Source organism: Crocuta crocuta, unplaced genomic scaffold, assembly GCF_008692635.1.
Source record: "Crocuta crocuta isolate KB4526 unplaced genomic scaffold, BGI_CrCroc_1.0 scaffold235, whole genome shotgun sequence".
NCBI classification, from domain to species: domain Eukaryota; kingdom Metazoa; phylum Chordata; class Mammalia; order Carnivora; family Hyaenidae; genus Crocuta; species Crocuta crocuta.
The window spans coordinates 7,395,637-7,417,866 of NW_027531285.1; the positions used below are offsets into that span (position 1 = coordinate 7,395,637).

A 22,230-nucleotide genomic window follows, 5' to 3' on the forward strand; every position below is an offset into this window, starting at 1 on the left:
CTGGTACCTTGTGTTCTTTGTAACATTTCCCTCATGGAGTCCCCCTCAGGATTTCTTGTAGGGCTGGTTTAGTGGTGATGAATTCTTTCAATTTTTGTTTATTTGGGAAGACTTTTATCTCTCCTTCTATTCTGAATGACAGGCTTGCTGGATAGAGGATTCTTGGCTGCATTTTTTTTCTGTTCATCACATTGAAGATTTCCTGCCATTCCTTTCTGGCCTGCCAAGTTTCAGTAGATAGGTCTGTAACCACTCTAATAGGTTTCCCTTTGTATGTTAGGGCTCTTTTATCCCTAGCTGCTTTCAGAATTCTCTCTTTGTCCTTATATTGTGCCAGTTTCACTATGATATGTCATACAGAAGATCAGTTCAAGTTATGTCTGAGGGGAGTTCTCCATGCCTCTTAGATTTCAGTGTCTGTTTCCTTCTCCAGATTGGTGAATTTCTCAGCTATAATTTGTTCAAGAACTCCTTCAGCGCCTTTCCCTCTTTCTTCCTTTTCTGGAATTCCTATGATATGGATATTTTTCCGTTTGATTGTATCACTCAGCTCTTGGAACTCTCCTTTTGTGTTCCTGGATTAGTTTCTGTCTCTTTTTTTCAGCTTCCTCTTTTTCAATTGTGTGTTCTAATTCACCTATTCTCCTCTTTGCCTCCTCAATCCGTGCATTGGACACATCCATTTTATTATGCACCTCATTTATAGCATTTTTAATTCATCACAACTATTTTTAAGCTCTATAGTCTTTGTAGCAATAGTTTCTTGGATGGTTCCATGCCTTTTTCAAGCCCAGCGATTAATTTTGACTATTGTTCTAAATTCTTGTTCAGTTATGTTGCTTATATCTGATATATGTATATATATATATGTTTATATATGTATATAACAGATATAAGATATATATATATATCTTATATCTGTTTTGAGCAGTTCTTTAGCTGTCATTTCTTCCTGGAATTTCTTTAGAAGAGAGTTCTTCCATTTTGTCATTTTGGTTAGCTTTCTGTCTCTTGTTAGTTTTAAAAGCTTGTTATGCACTCTGCACCTGTGAGTACTGCTGTATTAAAGAAGGCTCTTTGACTGTCCAGGGCCTGTCCGTTCGGGAAGTCTTCTTTGAATGGTGTCTCTTGGTCTCTCTTGTTGAGACTTTGGTTATTTTATTTTTCTACTCATAGTGGTATTTGGAGCTCTCCATCATGTGTACTTTGGCTTCTTTCTTGAGGTAACCCCCTGGCTCCACACCTCGCTGCCTTTGCCCATGCTGCCCTTGGTGGTTGGGAGACCGATATGGTGGTCTGAATACTTTGAGGACCCACCAGACGAAGGCCCGATTCCCTCTTCCCAGCGTCCTCCTCCAGGGCGTGATCAGCACACCTCAGTAGGAGATTTTTTAAATCTTCTCTGAAGAGCCAACATGATAATGGAAGTGGAGCAGAAGCAGCAGCAGACCTTCTACAAGCTCACCTACCACTGCGTGGACCTTGACCGTCTGCCAGACTTCACCAGTTCTTTTTTTCAGGGTCAGTTGTACACAAAATGTTGATCAGTGTGATTTCTATGACTCATGCCTGCCTTCTACCCTTGACTTAAGCTCCTAGAAAAAAGTGTCCATGTTTCTTTTGGTCCACTACATTCTTAGTGTCTCGCCCAGGACTCAGCACATAGTAGGTTTTCAGTAACTATGTGAGGAAAGAATATATGAAAAATGAAGTTATCTGATAATGCTAAAACTAGTCAGTTTTGCTGACATTAAGAAGGAACAGGTGAGGTGCATCTGGTGGCTCAGTCGGTTAAGTCTGACTCTTGATTTCAGCTCAGGTCATGATCTCAGTTGTTGAGTTTGAGTCCCCATTGGCTTCCCACTCTCAGAACAGAATCTTGCTTAGAATTCTCTCTTCCTCTCTCTCTCTCTCCCCCTGGTTGCACGTGTTCTTTCTGTCTCAAAATAAATCAATCAAACTTAAAGAAAAAAAAAGGGACAGGTGAAGCCATGCAGTTTGTATTGGGACTTAACATAGTACATTTGAAATCAGGAAAATCCTACTTGAAACCAGGCTCAAGGTCACAGACTTTAGAAAAGAGCTGTCCAGTAGAAATGTAATACGAGCCACACAGGTGTCACATTTTAAAAAGTAGAAGAAACCACTAAAATTAATAATATATTTGGATTTGCCCAATGTAATCAAAATATTATTTCAACAAAGAATCTATCCAAAAAATTATCAACAATACATTTTACATTATTTTTATTGTACTAAGGCTTCAAATCTGGTGTGTTACATTTACAGTCTATCTAAATATGGACTAAACACATCTCAAATGCACAAGAGTCACATATGGCTATATTTGTGCATTTAGGACCATTTTACATACAAAAGAATTGATGGTAAAGCCTCTCATTTGTTTCAAAAATCAAAATGTTTGAATTGAAATAACAAAAGGTACTGAGTATTTAATACCAAGTGCTGAGGTCAGAGGCCCAAATACATTTCTATCCTCCACATGAAGAAACCCTTTTCACAGCGATTCCCTTAAGATGTGACATGCTGAGCATGGATATGTAGGAATAAGAAAGTCTCGGGGCTGCCTAGACACACCCGCACAAAGAATTGTTGGCAGGTCTTCCTTCTGTTTTTCCCTCTGAAGATCAGGAATTATGAGAGGGAGTGCATTATGCCCTAGCCCTTTCCCTCTGCATTTCCCTTTGCTTCCAACAGAGTAGACACCCTGGTGCTCTCTGGGAAGTTTGGGAGGCTTAACCGAAACATGAAGGGTGAGAGGCAGCATCTGCTGTGGGCAAAGCTCGGTCACAGCTGGAAACGACAGCTGGCGCGTTTTTCTGCAAAACTCAGATTGCCTTTGGGTTCTAATTTGCCAAGCTACGTTCCTTTATTCTTTCAAATTTGGCTTATTGCTTCTAACTTCCTTAAAGCTGTCTTCATCTAGCCTTCATTACCCAACATCCTCTCTCTCCTTCTGCCCTTTCCTGTCACTTTTGCCATTCCACTACTTTCCACAGAGCTGTGCATATAGTGGGCTTTCAACCAACTTTGCATTCTTTGGCAACTCTTGAGGAAGGACATGGCTGGCATCTCACTCTTCCTCCAGCCATCTAGTAGGTATGCGTAACACTGCTGCTTGCAGAGTCATCTTTGTAAGCAACCTACAACATATATAGTGTATGGAATGCAACAAGAAGAACATTTAGATTTCATTATCCTTTATACAGAAATAACTTGATATAGTAGTTAGATTTTAGAGCAGAAAACATTGGTCTCTAGTCATTTAGTTAGTATGGCACCGAAAGAGCTGAAGAGTAGCATACCTAGACAGCGTTTGCCCTGTGCATAACTAGGGGTGTGAACACTTGTCGTTATTAGTTACAACTTCCTCCAACTTGAAACTTATTAGGAAGAGGACACTTACGTAGTGTTTGTTTTCTGAGTTGTTTTTTTTTAAAAAAAGGAGGGGTGTCTAGGTGCCTTAGTTAGTTAAGCTTCCGACTTCAGCTCAGGTCATGATCTCATGATTCATGGGTTTGAGCCCCGTGTTGGGCTCTATGCTGACAGCTCGGAGCCTGGAGCCTGCTTCAGATTCTGTGTCTGCCTGCTCACACTCTATCTCTCTCTCCGTCTTGCAAAAATAAATAAAATGTAAAAAAAAAAAAAATTTAAAAAGAGGAACAAGGTTCTCTCTTGTTTTGAAGGTTTATTTATTTATTTTGAGAGAGAGAAAGAGAGAGAGAGAGCTGGAAAGGGGCCGAGAAAGAGAGGGAGAGAGAGAATCCCAAGTAGGTTCTGGGCTTCTCAGCACAGTCTGACGCAGGGCTCGATCTTACAAATTGTGAGATCATGACCTGNGAAAGAGAGGGAGAGAGAGAATCCCAAGTAGGTTCTGGGATTCTCAGCACAGAGTCTGACGCAGGGCTCGATCTTACAAATTGTGAGATCATGACCTGAGCCCCAAATCAAGAGTCCAGTGCTCAAAGACTGAGCCACACAGATATCCTAGTTCTCTGTTGCTTGGGTTGCAACTTGCCTTTAAAATTTTTCTCTTGGTAAATCAGAGATATATAAAAAGCAGCATTTCATAAGCAAAGTGCCAGATATTCAGAAATTGGGTAATAATAGGGTAAATACAGCTCCACTGTATTATTCCTGAAACCTGAAATTAGAGAAGTCTGTGATAGCACTGCAAATATCTCATCTTTGTTCAACCTCTTTGCATAGTTACTGAGTTGGCCGTATATAAATGATGACTTGGACTACATGATCTCAAAGATTTTTACAAATCCATGTTTCAACATCTACGGGTCTTAACTGCAGAGACAATGAATATCAGTATTTTGAGAGCTTTGAGGGAAGGAACTTTTATATTATTGATTTTTATGAACTAGGTACACTGGGCAGAGCTGATAAAGATTTTTTGTCCAATTAGATACACTTACCTTTTGAGCTAGGGCAGCAACATTAGGTGAGGCAAGTGCACTGAAGGAACTAACATAAGCCATTTGCTTCTATGGTCTATTTCATTATATGGCTTACCATCAAAGGTACACAAATAAACTTTTTTTTTTACCCGTAGTTTATTATCCTTTGCAAGTAACATCCATTTAGTTCTTGACTCATTTTGACAGTGACTCAAATCATAGTTCAGTGAGTGCACAGTTTGATTATTGATGTACATACAAAGCATCACGTGAACGAAAGGTCCATTAAATATTAGAGAAAAGCCCAAAGGTAGTTGTAGTTTACTGTTTTTAAATAAAATTATTCAGTTAGGTTGTATTTCCTATAACAGCTTCGGTGAATTGTAACATATTTAAGAACCTTAAAACATGTTCGGCTTTATGGATCCCAACTTGGCTCATAATGCACATGCCTTCTCACTCCTGAACTCTACCATCTTGGACAAGTCACTCTGCCTCCCTGTGCCTCAGAGCCTTCCAAGGAATTTACACTATAGCTGTCCAAAGTTCCTGTCTGCAACTAAGATTAAAGGCTGTATTTTCAGGTACATTGTAAGTATATGTGTGAGAAGGCCCACAAAAGGGTACATGCTATTCATTTGCTATTCATTATCCTTTGTCATGAAATAAACCTTAGCATTTGGTGTCCTTTTCTTTCCATAAACATACTGAGTCCCCGAGCTATCTGAATGAATCTATGATCTGCTCTCTGATCTGCTTTCTCCACCCTAGTAGAATGTCAGACATATTTTGCTATTTAAAAATTCTTATGCAAAATCACCAATTGTTCCTAGATGATGAGTACTATAACAGTTTGGTATATTGTGACTTGTTTAATGAGTGCTCTTAGATCCCTGAAGACTTGTTTCCCACAGAAGGATTATTTTCCCCTTTATATGCTGGGGAGTGCTGGAGATGAGTTCCACTAAATATGAAATATGTCACTTACTTTAATGGTTTTGAGTTTCATCTATGCTGTTGCGTGTGTCAGTAGTCTGCTCTGCTTTATTGCTGAGTAGTATTCTATTCTATGGACGTACCATAATTTATCTATTCACCAATTGATGGAATTTCAGTTATTTATAATTTTTGCTGTTTATGAATAAAGCTGCTATAATAATTTGCATATAGGTATTCTCATGGGCATATGTTTTCATTTCTCTTAGGTAGTTCAGGGACACATATAAGTGTATGCACAACTTCATAAGAAACTATCAAAATCCTTTCAAAGTGGTTGTACTACACTGCACTCCCACTAGCAATGTCCGGGAACCTCAGTTGCTCGAAGTCCTCGCTAACCCTTGATATTGATTGAGTGTTTATATATTTATTTTTAATTTTAGCCATTCTGATAGATCCTGATTCCCTTTCTGATCTCCCTAATGATATTCTGGTCATCTTAGTGGTCCCATGAAAGCCCTCTTTTCTCCTGTTAGGCTGCCAGTTTGGCCAAATGTTTTTATTAAGTCATACACATTCGCTTATGTGAAATCAGGTTCTCTGTCAAGTGGAGCATAGCTAGGAGTCAGGTGTTTTGAATTGCCTTTTGTCAGCAAGTTGAGTTGGTTGGAACATTATACTAATGACTCTTCAGGATGAATAAAATCAAGCCTATTTCACTACAGAGACTGCTCCTATAATGCCATATAACTGCTTCATACTAGAACCCTTCCTAACAAAGAGCTCCAAAGAGAGTAAATGCTTCAGTGGAAATTTATCATCAGCGGAGGAAAAAACTCTAAGTTGCACATTCAGTTATTATTCAAACTCACTAGGAAACAAGGAGAGTCAAGCTGAACAACAACAGGCTAAAGGACTTTTAATTGAAATGTCACTTTCACTATTAAACAAAAAAAAGCCATTGCCGTGATGTGTGATAAAAGTTGATGGTGTCCTATTTCTTTGTGTGGAATTGCTTTTCTCTCATCACTGACTTAATTTGATTGCACCAGTTTGTCAGCTGTCACGTTTGGGTTTCCTCAGCTGCAAAATATAGATAATGGTAGTCTAGGCAGTTTAACAATCACACACCAACATTCAGTTTCTTATAATCAAGATGAACTAAGAATTATATTTCCTCCTTTAACTTTGGAATAATAAGAATGTTCAGCACTTTCTTTTTTGTGCGTCTTGTATTTTACAGGTGGCTTGCTTAATATCTTGCGTTCTTGTCCTGATAGTCATCTATGCTGTAGGACCTTTGCTTTATTGGCTGCCCATGGTACAGTAGTCTTTTTTCATTATCTACTTTTTAACATTATTTTTAATGAAATCATTGTATATTAATCTTATAAGAGTGGCTTCAATGATCCTGCATATGAAAACCATGTGACATAAGTAGTGATTGAATGAAGGGGAGGTGGACAGAGTCCACATTTGATGAGGGGGGGCGGGGACTGGGAAAGGACTGTGGCTGTTTTCTATTTCTTAAGTTCATGTGTAAACATGGCATTGTGAAACTAAATTTATTCTGTGTTCATTTGGAGGGTGGAACTGGACAATCTCTGTTTTAAGAAATAGACTTTGAAAGAGTTTTATCAGAACTCGTACTGTTAGAAGAATGTGTTCAGGGCAAGGGAGTAGGGAACCAAATACATCTTGCCACCCTTGATACATCTTCATACCAAGTGGTTCAGAACACCAGTGTTACCAGTGCTTACCTTGCTTTTCATAAGCCTGAAGCACCAAAGTGACCCACGTGAGATCCTGGTCTTAGGAGAGCCAGAGACCATCTCAGTCCTGTCTTGTTCTAATTCTTCATTCATATAGTGAGAATAAATCATTTCCACAAGAGGATCATCTAATCATCAAGTTCACTTTTCAAGAGAGTTATAAATATCTTCAGGTGAAACCAGATAATTGATATTGAAGGCAATTATAAAGAGATATATAATGTAAATGTTTACTTTTTCTGCAACAAAAATTATCTGGCAGTGGATAATTAAAGTTAAGAGGACATTCAGCTTTATAACATACACCCATATAATTCATAACTTTCCTTTTTTTTTCTTTTTTATGTTTTCTAATGGTGTAAGTTTTACACTGTGATTTTCTAGAATTGATAGTATATTCCTAAAGTGCAATAATAGGTTGGTTCTAAACAAAATGAGTATTGTTTTAGTCTTCTAAATGGTGATTGCTTTTCTCTAGTAAGTACTTTAAAAGCAAACAAAAAAATACCTTGGTCCTTTTAAATTCAAATTAAAATCTTTATTTTACTTCTTCATCAACTTATTTCCTATTTGTAGTGTGTTCTTGCAAGTATTATTGTTGTGGGATTGAAGGGAATGCTGATACAGTTTCGGGACTTAAGAAAATATTGGAATGTGGATAAAATTGATTGGGTAAGTAGATATTTGACCCAAAATTACCCTCTTTGGCTTGACTCTGCATGTATTGCAAGATCAGCTTTTAATATGTATTTGCAGAAAATAGTTCTGGCCATTTGAGACTTGTGCACTACTTGTAAACTACTATTTATTTTTCCAGACTCTTAAGGCATTAAAATAGAAAATGTCTTTATAAGAAACAGAAGTGGAATTTTGTCCAATTTTGATTGATGTGTTGTTTGAGAACTCTTAAGTTTATTTTGAGAGAAACAAAGTGAGGGCATAGAAGGGGCAGAGAGAGGGAGAGACAGGATCCCAGCAGGCTTTACACTGTCAGTGCAGAGCCCGACATGGGACTTGAACTCAAGAACCATGATATCATGACCTGAGCTGAGGTCAAGAGTTGGACACTTAACCTAGTGAGCCACCCAGTCACCCCTTTTGTTTGATAACTTACAGAGAAATGTGAGCTAATTTGAATGGACTAGGGATTCTCAATTTCCATAATGAATTGATTCTTAAAGTGAAGCTCATCAAGGAAGTACACACTAATAGAACACATATGAAAAACTGTCAATTACTAAGAAATACATTGCATTAATGTAGAGTGAACATACTTTTGTTAATTTTTTAAAGTTTATTGATTTATTTTAAGAGAAAGACAGAGAGAGCAAGCAGAGGAGGGGCAGAGAGAGAGAGAGAGAGACGGAGAACCAATCCCAAGCAAGCTGTGTGCTGTCAGCACGGAGCCCTATATGGGGCTTGAACTCACCATCCATGAGATCATGAACTAAGCCAAAACAAAGAGTTGACACTTACCTGACTGAACCACCCAGGTCCCCCAATATAAGGTGAACATCTTAACAGTGAACATATTCCTTCTATACATAAAAAGTCTCATGATTTAGTTTTAAAGAAGTTACATTGAGAGGAACATTATATTGATAGGATATTGCCAGCAAGAGGTTAAATATACTGAACAATAACAAAGTGTGGCTTCTACCAACAGAAATGTATAACATGCTAATTCTAGAGAAATGTGTCTGTACAGGAGCATCCAAAATTCATTCTCTTTCCAATATGGGTAAAGTATTTCATAAGTACCTTCTGTTTATCATGACATTCACCATACTGAAATGCAATTATCTATATATTCCTTCTCCTTCAGATTCCTTTTTCAGAGAGACTTTGGGTACCTACTTTGTGATGGTACCTACTTTCATAATACTTCTCCCAAGGCTCAATACCCAACCACAGTACAATGCTGGGTGCCGTGAGGAATGCAGAGATAAATAAGAATTACTTGTCTCCTTCAGACACTTACATTTGTGCAGGAAGCAGACATAGAAATATTAACTTACTATACAAGGCATGATATGACATGACCTGGAAGCAAAAATACAAGCTTGAGGAGAGGGGGGCGCCTGGGTGGCTCAGTCAGTTAAGCATCCAACCTCAGCTCAGGTCATGATCCTCGCATCCGGTTCTGTGCTGACAGCGCAGACCCTGGAGCCTGCTTAAGATTCTGTGTCTCCCTCTCTCTCTGCCTCTCCCCCACTCGCATATGCACATGTGCTATTTCTCTTTCAAAAATAAACAATTAAAATATTTTTTTAAATGTACAAGCTTAGTGCTGGGAAAAAATGGAGGCTGGACCATTTAATTTGGACTGGGTCAATACAAAACTCTCCAACAGCAGAGCTGAAATGTGAATTGAGACTTGAAGGAACAGTATTTGATAGGCAGGCCAAGAGGTTAAAATGACCCAGACTGATAGAGGGTCATGACTTTTTAAAGGTGATATGTGTGAAGTAGCACATGGAAATAGAGAAATTAGAAGATGCAAACTGAATTACAATTTATTTGATAACTCAGATAAAGGTAATTCTAGGGAACTAATTAATTACATAAGAGGGAACATATTACCATATTGGAAGGGAAGAGATGCCAGGGAAGGCTTCTTCCAGGAAATGATGGGTAGAACATCTAGTAACAGATGGGACATAGAAATCACCGAAAGGAGAAATAAGAATAAGATTTATGTATTAGAAGGATTGCTTGAGTAATTTAGGGAAGATGGATGAAACTGCTTTAGTAAGTCAGGCAGGTAAGTGAGGCAGGTCTGGAACAAAGCTGAGATGAGGAGGTTCAAGAGGAAGGAATACACTTGATAAATATTTAAGACATTGCATTAATTGGTCCTCACCACCAATTCATCATATACAGTGCATCAGTCTAGGGCTCCTTACAAGTTTCTAGTTAGGAATATCATTGCAGGAAGATGATGTCATTCAGTTATAAAACATAGAAGATTGTTTAAATGTATTTAGTGTTTACCTTTAGCTTTTGTTTTTTTTAATCCAGGTTCTCATTCTTGAGTTATTTTTTATAATTCATCTCTTTGTTTTCTGTATGTCATCAACAAGCAGCTTTTCAGGAAAGGCTTATGTGTTTTATATTCCCTGTTGTTTTTGTTGTTTTGTTTTTGTTTTTGTTTTCTTTCATAGTAGAAGGAAGTTTTTGGCTGAGTCTAAAATGCTTCCTTCGGTGCTTTTTAGACTTGGCATTATCGTCAGGTATTGAGGGATAAGGCAGAGAAATCACAGGTTGACGTATTTGTTATTTTTTTTAAGTTTATTTATTAATTTTGAGAGAGAGAGAATGAGGCAGAGAGAGAGAGGACAAGCATGAGCAGGGGAGGGGCAGAGAGAGAAGGAGAGAGAATCCCAAGCAGGCTTTGCACTGTCAGTGCAGAGTCCCATGCAGGGCTCAAACCCATGAACTTGGAGATCATGACCGGAGCTGAAATCAAGAGCTGGGCTCTGAACCAACTGAGCCACCCAGGTGCCCCAACTTGATTTGTTATTTCATGTGAATTAGTTTTTCAGCATTGATGCACAGTGAAGGTCTTACTTGCCCATGAGATTCAGTAATATTATCAGAATATTTTTTGTGGCTGAATACCCACAAGAAATCAAATTTCTATGAGAGTGACATATCTTTTTTATCACAAAATTGAGGATTATATACAAATTTTTCTTCTACTATATTTTGAATACTTTTTTCTCAAATCTAGATGTTCTTCTAATGAATTATATATTTGCTGATATTATTTTGTCTTTCTTTGTATCTACATTTTTTCCTATGATTATTTTGGGGAGTATGTATGTGGTTTCTCTGGACTATTTACTGTGTCTCTGGTTATAGATTTCTAGTTGTGATTATCCTTTTTTTTAGCTTTAAATATGGCTTTTGTCTCTAACGTTTTTATTTCCATCCACATCCTTTTCTAAATTCTTCCAGCTTAGTTTTTAATTTTCAGGTTTTTTTAACACAGTTTTTCTTCTTTGACTTTTCAAATCTATTTGTGTGGGGTTTCTGTGTGTGTGTGTGTGTGTGTGTGTGTGTGTGTGATTATATTGCCTATTAAATGTCTAAACCTACCTTCTGTCTCTGTTTCATTGTTTTCTTTCTTTCCTCCATTTCTATGAGTAAGTTCCTTGTTTATTCTTTTATGATTATCATGCATCTTTAGTGGACCTAACTATTTCCTGAAAAGTAATGTGGGAAGGGCAGGAGAAGGAGGTGCAGGGGAGCAGCCCACAGCTGTGACATAGGCATGTCATCGGATTTGTCCCTTGTTGAAACAAAGCCTCACAGTCACAGGCTCTCTCATGACCTAACGCTTGCTGCTTTCTCTCTGTTCTTCACCTTACTTCACATCTGTCAGTCTCCTTCAGTTAGGAAGCTAGGTTGTAAGTGATACAAATGGCATTTCATTTTGCTGCTCTTCTTTCTATGGTATCAAATATAGATTAGATGAGTGCATTTCCTTCTGTGGCGGCCCACCGTTGTCCCAAGAACTTAGAGCTCTTAGCAAATATTACTATATAGAACTTAAAAACTGTGACATTCATTTCAAGAAATCTATAATTGACTGAAATTTGAAGTAAATGTGTTGGCTTCCAGTATCCTCCTTGATATCATCCAAATTTCACAGTATTTGGTAAATCTCCACCATATTTTATAGTTAGGAGTTGTGGCCATGCTCTTGTTTCATTGCAGCTGGGTATTCCTCCCTATATATTCATTCTTTATATCGTTTTGGATGGATTTTAATAGAAGATAGTAGAGTAAAAATGCCTTTAATATATTATCTGAATCTGATATCCAAATCTATACTTATAAATATATTCCTGGCAGCAGTATGGCAAATGGCTTACAGTGCTGATAACAAATGCAAGAAGTTAAATAGGCTGTCAGAATAGTCTAGGCAAGCCATAGTAAAGTCAATTAGGGTGGTCTCAGTGAATTGAGAAGAGGGTATGGTTTGAGATCATTTTTTATTAATAGTTGATACGTCTTGGGAAATTATTGGACAAGTAGATGAAAGAAGAGAAATAGTGAATATGGTTCCATGGTTTCTGATTGTAGTGTCTTGAAGAACATTAGTATTGTAACTGAAAGAGAACATTGAAGGAAGGGGAGATTTGGGGGTGAAGTTAATGAGTTTGCACTTGGACATATTGGGTTTGATGACATTGGTAGACAGTTTGAAAAATGTTGTAATAGCTCAGAATTGGTAGTCTCCTATGTAGAGGTGATAGTTGAAAACTTGGAGTAAATAGTATGGTGTGGGCAAAAAGTATGGTTGAGAAAGGTGACATGGTTATAGCAAATGCATGATGGTTGAATGAAACATTGGGTTTCACTTGACAAAGCCCTCCTAACGTTGAAGTGGGCAGGTAGCCCTTCATTGCTAAGGAATACAACAGGGAGAAGCCATGGATGATCTGGATATGACCTGAGCAGAGCACTTATAGTGAGAATGTTACACAGACTTCTGGATACAGGTTATATTGCCCAATAGACAGAATACATCCAGATTATTCAATAGATAGAATATACCTAAAATATCATGGAAAAGAAGTTACCAAAGGTGTGTATATATGTAAAATAATTTGAAGGTTGAAATTTTAAAAAGTCATATGAGCAGTCATCACGTGAAAAATTAGAAATTTTTATTTCTTTAAAAATTTTTTTACAGCTGAATAATGATTCTACTTTGAGTTATAGATCAAAAACCCTGTCTTAGGTAATGAGGAAATAGGAATCCAAAATGAGGCCTGACTCATTAGCTCAGAGCTGAGTTTGAGTAACTGAATAGTGAGACTAGAATTCACATCTACACAAATATATTAATGTATATCAATCACCAAAACAGACGAGGAAGAGGCAAAGTGATTGAGTAGTTGCTCAATGGTGCAAGGGTTTATGTGTTTACATGTTTCCTACTTGAGGTCAGCTCTGGGGTTAGCTTGTGTTTAGAGGCTATAAGCGCCAATAGAGAAGGGATCAAGTGGTAACACATAATGAAAAAATAAGGGCCTGAGAGTTAACTAATTCCTTATAACTGTGAAAAACAGCACTTGGATCTTTAGTAGAAATTGTTACAGAACAGTGTGGGGACTTACTGTCACCAATGGAACTATTTACTGGTCTATGTTGTTAATTTACATTTGATGTTTTTTTCAAAACTATAAATGTAGCCCTGGGAAATAACTAAGCAATGGGAACCTAACTCACAATAGATGATGTTGTGGGAAAGTAAATATGCTTTAAAAATAGAACCAGATGGTACCAAACTTTCTGCCTGCTTTGATAAATCATGGCCTCTGGGCCCTGTGGTTTTTTAAATGGCAGGGACCAGGATCCTCAGTTCCCTATGCTATACTGAATCATGGAGGTTGGCCATGAGGAATTAGACTTATAAGCTGTTGGTGAAGTCTTATTCTGCCACACCCAGGAGGGTTCAGTCAGCATTAGGGGATGAGTAAGAAACAAAGCAATCATGGCAAATTGAAGTAATGATCAAAAACTTGCAGCCTTATTTTGTATGTGATGAAGCATAATGTAATACATTAGGGAGGAAAAATTACACTAATACAAATAAAAGACTCAAATGACTGTCTTTTTGCCTAAATAGAGGAAAAACATCTCCGTGTCTAACCTATAGGATGACAGGCTGAGGATGATGTCATAATAAGTGCTAACTTAGCACTACATTTCTTGGTGATGGATCTGAACATGAGTACACTTAAGATATATTTTCTTGGGGCATCTGGGTCGCTCAGTGTGTTAAGTGTCCAACTTTTGATTTTGGCTCAGGTCATTATCTCATCGTTCATGAGATGGAACCCTGCATCTACCTCTACGATGAGAACATGGACCCTGCTTGTGATTCTATCTCTCCCTCTCTCTCTGCCCCCCCAATAAATAAATAAATAAATAAGCCTTAAAAAAGATATATTTTCTCTTTTATTCCAGAATGTTTGTTTCTTCTCTATCAAAAGAATTTTATAGATAAAAATCCCTCCATTTGCATCAAAGGGCTTAGGTTTTCAAAATAGCCTATCATGGGAAACAAGTCAAGCTCCATTTAGATAAATAATACAAAGGAAAAGTATTTTGATTAAAAAGTGCTATTTAGAAACATTTGCTTCAAACTGGTCTCACCCAGCCCTACAAGAATCTGTGCCATACTCAGATTAGATAAAGAAGTTTCTGACATTTTCATTTGCAAATAAGTTGAATTAGGTAGTTGAAGATGTTTCAAAGTGATAATATAGACATTAGGACAGAAAGACTTCAATTTAGAAGTGTATGCATAGGTAAAGTAAGGCAGATAATTTGGGGGAAAAGAGGGGTTTGAATATTTTGTTGGTATACTATTTGATAAATGCAGGATTTTCTGTTTAAAAAATATAACCATCTGGATTTCACAAAGTATTTTGCCTTTAAAGATTTTTTTTTTGTCAGTAACAATCTTAGAAATGTCAATTATTATACAGTATTTTGTTACTGATTATAATTTCAGGTGGTGGACAAAACTGGAATAATGTTGGGATCTCAACTAAAGGAGAAAAAGATATTTCTTGCAATCTTATGAAATATTTCCAAGGGCTAAGTTGGCTCAGATTTTTTAGCTTTCAGAAGTTCATAAGAAGTTGCCTCTTGCAAATAAAATTATAATAATCTTTAGAGTGGCTGATCTAAAAGTGGCCTCGGTAGTATTAGATTCAGTTGTTTTAACCATTGGGTTTTGAAGGTCTTACTACCTTAGTTCTTTGTACAGCAGTCCTAGAAAATAGAAATTGTTGGGAATGACCAAAAATCTGCTAACAATTGCTTGTAATATTATGACATTAAATGAGAAAACAATGGGAAATTATGGCAATGCTTTTGAACCATATACATCAACCAACTATTTACAGATCTTTAAGTAAAGTGTTGTTGGGGATTGAACTAAGGGCTGGAAGTTTCTAGAAATAAAAAAAATGTGCCTTTTCCCCACCCTTCCCAGCTAAGAATCTAATGAAAATAGGCTTTGCTTTTGTGTTCCTGGACTTCTGTTTACCACTTTTAAAATAATCTGTTCTTGCTGAGAGTTTTGTTTACAGAAATGCTATAGAATAAGATGGTAAAAAATTTAGCGATCATAAGAGAGAATACCAAAGGACTTGTATCTTCTGTTTCCTGTTTCTCTTCTAGGGCATCTGGGTCAGTACATATGTATTTACAATATGCTTTGCTGCTAACGTGGGGCTGTTGTTTGGTGTGGTCTGTACCATAGCTATTGTGATTGGTCGCTTCCCAAGGTAAGATCTTACTTAAATGCTGTTTACTTTGACACTGTAGCAAAGTATATGGTATTGCCAGTTACTTTTATTTCTGTGTAATATTTAGTGCTACTCCCATGTTTTCCTTGGCATCAGAGAATTAGAGATGAAAAGAAAAGGTTTTATCTATGTAATGATACATACCAATATTGGTTTTAAGGAAGAGAAATCTTCTCCACACTATAAAATAGAGTATATAAAACCTATCAAAGTATATTAACCCATAGCCATACAGTGTATCATGGAGCAGTTTTTTTTTTCCTTAATCAAGTGAAGGGGATATATTATTCAATGACCATGTAAAATCTAATCATTTAGAAAATTAAATAAATTCAGTAAATTTAATTTTTCAGAAGCAGATTTTATACATACAAAGATTTCTTCTAGATCATTTATTAAAGATTTTTGCTGCACATCTGTAAACCATTCCGCTATTTTGTCCAATTTTTTCTCTACTTTCTCAGTGTTCATCATCTGATAATGCTTCTACTCATTTCTCATCCTTCTCTTGAAACTCTTTGTAAAATAATATACTTCACAAATTTTTAAGTTTTGTCTGTATAGATTCTATAAAGAGATTTCTATAGAAACCTATCTGTGTAGATTCATCAGTATCTTGTCCTATCTTGACATTGATTTTCTCCTTACTTCTTTTTCCCCTAAAACAAGATTTCCCCAAACACCATATACTCTCTTATATTCTTTTTGTCAATCTATCTCTCGTGGCTTACAGAGATCAGCCTCTGGGATACCAGATGAGGTCAATTGTTTTATTAATCCCTACTTAGATGCCTCTGGTATTACTCTCTACTCCTGAAGATCCCTGAGAAATAGATTTACCAGTGTTTTATGCTCAAATAGGATACAAAACGTTAACCATTAGGGGTATGTTCTAATTGTTAAGATTAAATGACATCTTTTTTGCATTTTCTTTGTTAATGTAGTGATTAGGAAGTGACATTTTATTTTTTCTCTGCTTGAATTCTAGAGCAAAAACTCTGAGTATAAAAAACATGAAAGAAATGGAATTTAAAGTGAAGACAGAAATGGATGGTGTAAGTTTAGTTTTCTTTTCCTTTGTGTAATTATTAACAATACTTGTAGTTTAGATACTTTTAAGGTAACATAAGTTAGGTATAACTTTAATACATGATAATTTTATTTTTCACTAGCATGAATTTTCAGTGGTATATGGGACCACCATACATGTGGCAGTTGACATAAAACAAAAAAATCTCGTGTTGCATTCAGAGAAGATGATAGCATGGTTCCTAGAACTATTCACAGTGGAATCATGGCCCAGATTAGCTGAGGCATTGGAAACCTCTGTTCCACTAGCTAAGTTTCATAAAATAGTCAAACTAAACAAATAGTCTATTCCTAATTAAATGATGGAAGAAGATAAGGAATAGGGAAGGAAATAAAAAAAGGTTGGATCATGGTATTGCTTTTATTATTTGTAACACAGTCAATAAGATTGTATTATTACCACAGGGTAATTGAGTTCAGTGGGTATGGAATACCAATAGGATTGGGGTCTTGCACAGCGGCCATCTTTTTAAGGAAACAGCTTATGTAAATTGCTGTGCCTTGTCCATGCTTGGGCAGGCCAGTTGTGTTTGAGCTCTAGTTTCTTGTTCTGATGGATGACCAATACAAGTTCAAAGTGAAGGAAAGAATGTTGACTTAAATATTAGCAATTAAAAAAAATTGGCCTTACTTTGAACCTGCTTTGTAAGTGTTTGGCTAACCTATTTTTTTCCTCTATTTTTCATATGTACTTGCTTCAGTACCTCATGACTTCCCTCAGAACAAAAAGAACTGGGTTCCTACCAGAAAGACTAATTGTCAGGGTATTTCTGAGTAGATTGGAAGTTGGAAGCGGCACAAGGAGTCCTTCTGTGACACCCAGGGAAATGTGTGTGTGTGTGTATTTGTGTGTGTGTGCAATGGAAGAATAATTAGCATATACTATTGTGTTAGATTCAGGTGTACAACATAGTGATTCAGTATTTATATACATTATGGCTGTTGTTTTAGAGTTGTTTTTTTTTTTAACAGTTATTCATTTTTGAGAGAGAGAGAGACAGAGCATAAGTGGGGAAGGGGCAGAGAGAGATTGAAACACAAAATCTGAAGCGGGCTCCAGGCTCTGAGCTGTCAGCACAGAGCCTGATGTGGGGCTCGAATCCAGGAACCAAGAGATCATGACCTGAGGCAAAGTTGAATGTTTAACCCACTGAGCCACCCAGGCGCTCCTGGCTTGTGGTTTTACTAAGTGTGAAAAAGTTTACTTCATAGAGAGCTACTAGAGTTCAGAGCCCTAAGACTGTCCCAGGTTCAAGTTTTCCACCAATGATGATTTTCTTTTTCTTTTCCTTTTTTTTTTTTTAATTTTCCACAAGAATTTAGTGCTCATGGAAAGTCCCAGACTAGCTCTAGGGCCCCTAAAGTTTTCTGTGTATCCACACTACACATATAGCTCTGTACATTAGCCTTGACATTGTTAGCTTTGAAACACAATTCAACCTTGACCATTTTCAGCTTAAAGATTACTGGTTAATAAATTCTGTCTAATCTTTACCTTCTTCTCAGACTAAACATGTAGGCAAGTGAATGAGGGGATTTGTAAGAAGATAAACATTGTCAAAATTATTCCATATCATTAATTCTTGACTGTTTCCAGTGTAGTCACACACCTGAATAACAGTCACATGGATATCTTAATTTTATTAGAACATTACAGTTCACTAATTATTTAATGATTTGTGTCAAAAATAAGAGGGGAAAAAAACTAAGAGCAAGATTCGAACAAGGGCTGTTAGGTGGAGTTTTTAGCTAACTTCAAGCTTGTCAGTGGTCTGCCACTCCTCTCCTCCATTCATGCCCTTCCACTTTCCTCACATGAAACACATCTGAACTTGGGAGACCTCTCTGGGGGGTGAACTCAACCCCACTGAGAATCTCTTTTCTGACACACTTTGAATCTGTATTCCTCAACCAATACCTGCTTTTTAAAAGAATTATCTTAACTCAAAACAACACACTGGCCCAATAATGTGGTGTGCTTGGTGGGTCAATCTTAGATGTGGGGCTCTGTGATAATTAAATATAACAGGCCCACGAATTGTTTTATTGTTTTGGTTTGTAAGAGATTTATTCTTTTTTTTTTAAGTTTTTATTTAAATTCCCGTTGGCTAACATACAGTGTAATATTCGTTTCTGGTGTACATATAGTGACTCAGCACTTCCCTACATCACCTGGTGCTCAACACAACAAGGGCACTCCTTAATCCCCATCACCTATTTAACCTAACCCCCACCTCCTCCCCTCTGGTAACCATGAATTTATTCTCTATAATTAGAAGTCTGTTTCTTGATTTGTCTCTCTCTGTAAGAGATTTACTCTTGATTAAAAGTTAATTTTGTAACTTAAAGTTTTTGTTTTCTGGGATTGTTTACATGTAGCAAATCTCACTTTCTAGAGTTTAGTCAGTTGTGTAGCTATGGAAATTTTTTGAGATTATGTACTTTAAAATTTTACCTCCTTTAAAAGATGTAGAAGCCGAGAGTGGTTAAATGAATTGTCCAAATTCACATACCTAATGTTTTCTTTCTTTGATCATTCCTTATCTGCCCATCTGCTTCTCTAATCCCTGGGCTTCCTCTTCTATGCAAGTACTAAAGCCTGAAGGAGTATTGCTTTATTTATCTGGTAAGGAGTTTTTCGACAGAACTCACCATCATCTCCATTTCCAGGGCAGACCCCTTTCCCAAAGGTCGTGAAGAGCATGGTTTCAGCTGCAAACCAGCAATTGCTGCCAGGAGAACCTGGGCAATAGCCAAAGCAGGCACCTTTTGCTTGGAAACTTTTTCTTCTCCCTTCCTGCATCTCTTACCTGCCTCCTGTCAATCCAGTGTAATTTCGGCCTGCCCAAAGTGAAACTACCTTTCAGATACTATCTCTTGGTTTCTTTCTCCTAATTAGGACTATCAGTCCCTCGTAAGATTATAATTCCAGCCAAAGAAAGCTATATCATTATGAGGTAAATGACTGAGAGTTAACCCTTTAGGACGTATTTTCATTAAAATAAATACTGATGTTTAAGTGAATGAACTTTTAATTTCTAGATTGTATAGAAGTGGTACTTTTGGAAGGGTAGGTCTTCTTGATAACTCTTTGGGTATCTTGGGATGTTGCCTCCCCCAAATCAGTAGGAATAAGTGCCATTTTTTTGAAAAGATGCAGGCTCATCTCATGGTTATTAATGTTTCCTAATATTTTTCAGAAGAAGCATGATAGTATATTAACTTTTACAAATAAATTTTAATAATGAAAACCTTGATTAAGAGATTCTTCCATCATTGAGTGACATTTGGATTTGTAAGAGTTAGACTGTTTGGATAGTTATCCTCTTTTATTTCATTCAAAACTCTGAATTTATTCATATTTTCCTCCAAAGGAAACTCTGCAGCAGGTGAAAATTATCTCAATAAACAACCCACTTGTTTTCCTGAATGCAAAGAAGTTTCATACTGATCTAATGAATACAGTCCAAAAGGAAAATGCCAACAACCAGCTACTGGATGATATCAGCAAGGTAGGAAAGCTAGTTCCTATTACTGTACTACAAATATCCTTCTATCATGATACTAAGATCTGTATCATGGAATATGATACATTATAAGAGTGGAAACTGCTCTCTCAGCTACACCTTATATAGTTTAGTACTTTTTATTTGGTTCTTATAGTTAGCTTTTAGGTAATCACTGTCATTCATTCCTTTGTTCATTTATTCATTCATCCAACATATATCTAGTGGACATGTGTACTAGGTACTATAACCCTGAGAAGAATAAATAAGACAAATCATTTAGCTTAAATGATCTTTTTACCAAGAGAAAGAAGAGTCAGATCCGAATCCAAAAGAGATAGAATATGATAAATGACTTCAGAGAAGCATAAACTGTTGCCATCATTATAACATTATTATAAAAACTAGCATTATTTCCACAAGTTGTCTTAATTAACATAGGTATCAAATGTGCATCAGGATGATTTAAGGGAAATAAGCTATCTATAAATATTTGAATCCTTAAGCCCTTTAGCATGGAGTTTGGAGCTAAGCTGCCTGAGTTTGTAGGAACATAACTGAGTTATCAAACCTTCTGTGCTTCAGTCTTCTCATCTAAAATCAGGATGATTAAATGAGTTAATATATGCAAGTCACTTAGAATACTCCCTGGCCTACTCCACCCTATAAAACATTAGTTAATATTATTAGTTTCATTGAGTGCATGTAGTAGCCTCTCCATGAAGCTTGCCATGACTGCTCCAGATTACAAATATCCCTTTCTCTTGTATCCTTGGATGTGTATTATCCCCAGTCACTCAGGTACATAGGAGGCATTAACTCTCCCATTTTTAGTGTCCCAGGAGCTGTTCAGTGACCCATTTCTATTCCTTTCAGCTTTATACTTCTGTCTCTGGGCATCATACTGACCCACACCATAGAGGCCATAAATACACAATAAGATATGTAATTTACTGGGTGCAGCGTGAAATGAAAATATGAGTTCCCTTGTTCAACAGTGACTAAGAATTTCAAGATGGCAATAGAGAGCATTAAACCAAGGAGGAGACCCTTCTAAGCAATAGGACCCTGTGTGACCACACAGGTTGCAAGCCTACAAGGCTGTCCCTGGCTGTGTTATCTCCAGCCCTGTCTTTTCCTCTCACTGTGCTCTTTAGGATGTCACTTTCATCGGATTATTAGGAACCCCACCTGTGATTTGGATTAAGAAGAACTTGCACTCATGCCAAAGGTGGATATACATTCCCAGTTGTCCAAGTTGGATACAAGGCCTCTTATTTATTTATTTATTTATTTTCTTAATGTTTATTTATTTTTGAAGGAGAAAGAGAAAGAGTGTGAGCAGGGGAGGGGCAGAGATAGATGGAGACACAGAATTCAAAACAGGCTCCAGGCTCTGAGCTGTAAGCACAGAGCCCAACGTGAGGCTCGAACTCATGAGCTATGAGAGCATGACCTAAGCCAAAATCAGACACTTAACTGACTGAGCCACCCAGGTGCCCCACAAATTCTTTTTATTTTTTTTTAATTTTAATTTTAATTTTTTTAACTTTTATTCATTTTTGAGAGATAGAGACAGAGAGCTAATGGGGGAAGGGCAGAGAGAGAGAAGGAGACACAGAATTCGAAGCAGGCTCCAGGCTCCTTGCTGTCAGCACAGAGCCCAACGCGGGGCTCAAACTCACTAACTGAGATCATGACCTGAGCCGAAGTTGAACGCTCAACCGACTTAGCCACCCAGGCACTCCAAGTCGTTTTTTAAAAGCCTTAGAAAACACATGTTTTTAGCTGTGTTATGAGATAGGTAGGTTCTTGTGGCTGGCATAAGCAGACAACCACCATGCACAACAATATTGTGGGAATATTTGTCTAGACTTCCAAATAACCTAACTAACCCACAAGAAATCTGTGGTCTTATTTTGCCAAAATGTAGATTTACTTCTTGAAATGATATGATTCTTTGTAGGCTTTATCATGTCTAGTGGAGTGTCTGATGTGAATATTCTTATAAGTAGTTATTTATTGATGATAATCTTTTCCTTAGAATATTTTTCTGCAAGACTAAGTTGTTCCAACTTGTTTTTAGAATTGACAGTTGGCATGTGTTCATCTTGTAGCATATGAAGTCAAAAATAACATCGTATCCACACAGCCTTCT

The 22,230-nt window shown here is 37.0% G+C and overlaps 1 protein-coding gene across 1 annotated transcript in view; it reads left to right on the plus strand.

Moving 5' to 3' along the window:
* The window catches only part of SLC26A7 (solute carrier family 26 member 7), a 116,109-nt gene that overhangs the window by 74,871 nt on the left and 19,008 nt on the right, over window positions 1-22,230 (plus strand). Inside the window, exons 9-13 of the mRNA XM_077771276.1 lie at window positions 6,613-6,690; window positions 7,718-7,813; window positions 15,350-15,456; window positions 16,466-16,532; window positions 19,941-20,078. Coding sequence (XP_077627402.1) covers window positions 6,613-6,690; window positions 7,718-7,813; window positions 15,350-15,456; window positions 16,466-16,532; window positions 19,941-20,078 — 486 coding nt within the window. The remainder of the gene's footprint in view (window positions 1-6,612; window positions 6,691-7,717; window positions 7,814-15,349; window positions 15,457-16,465; window positions 16,533-19,940; window positions 20,079-22,230) is intronic.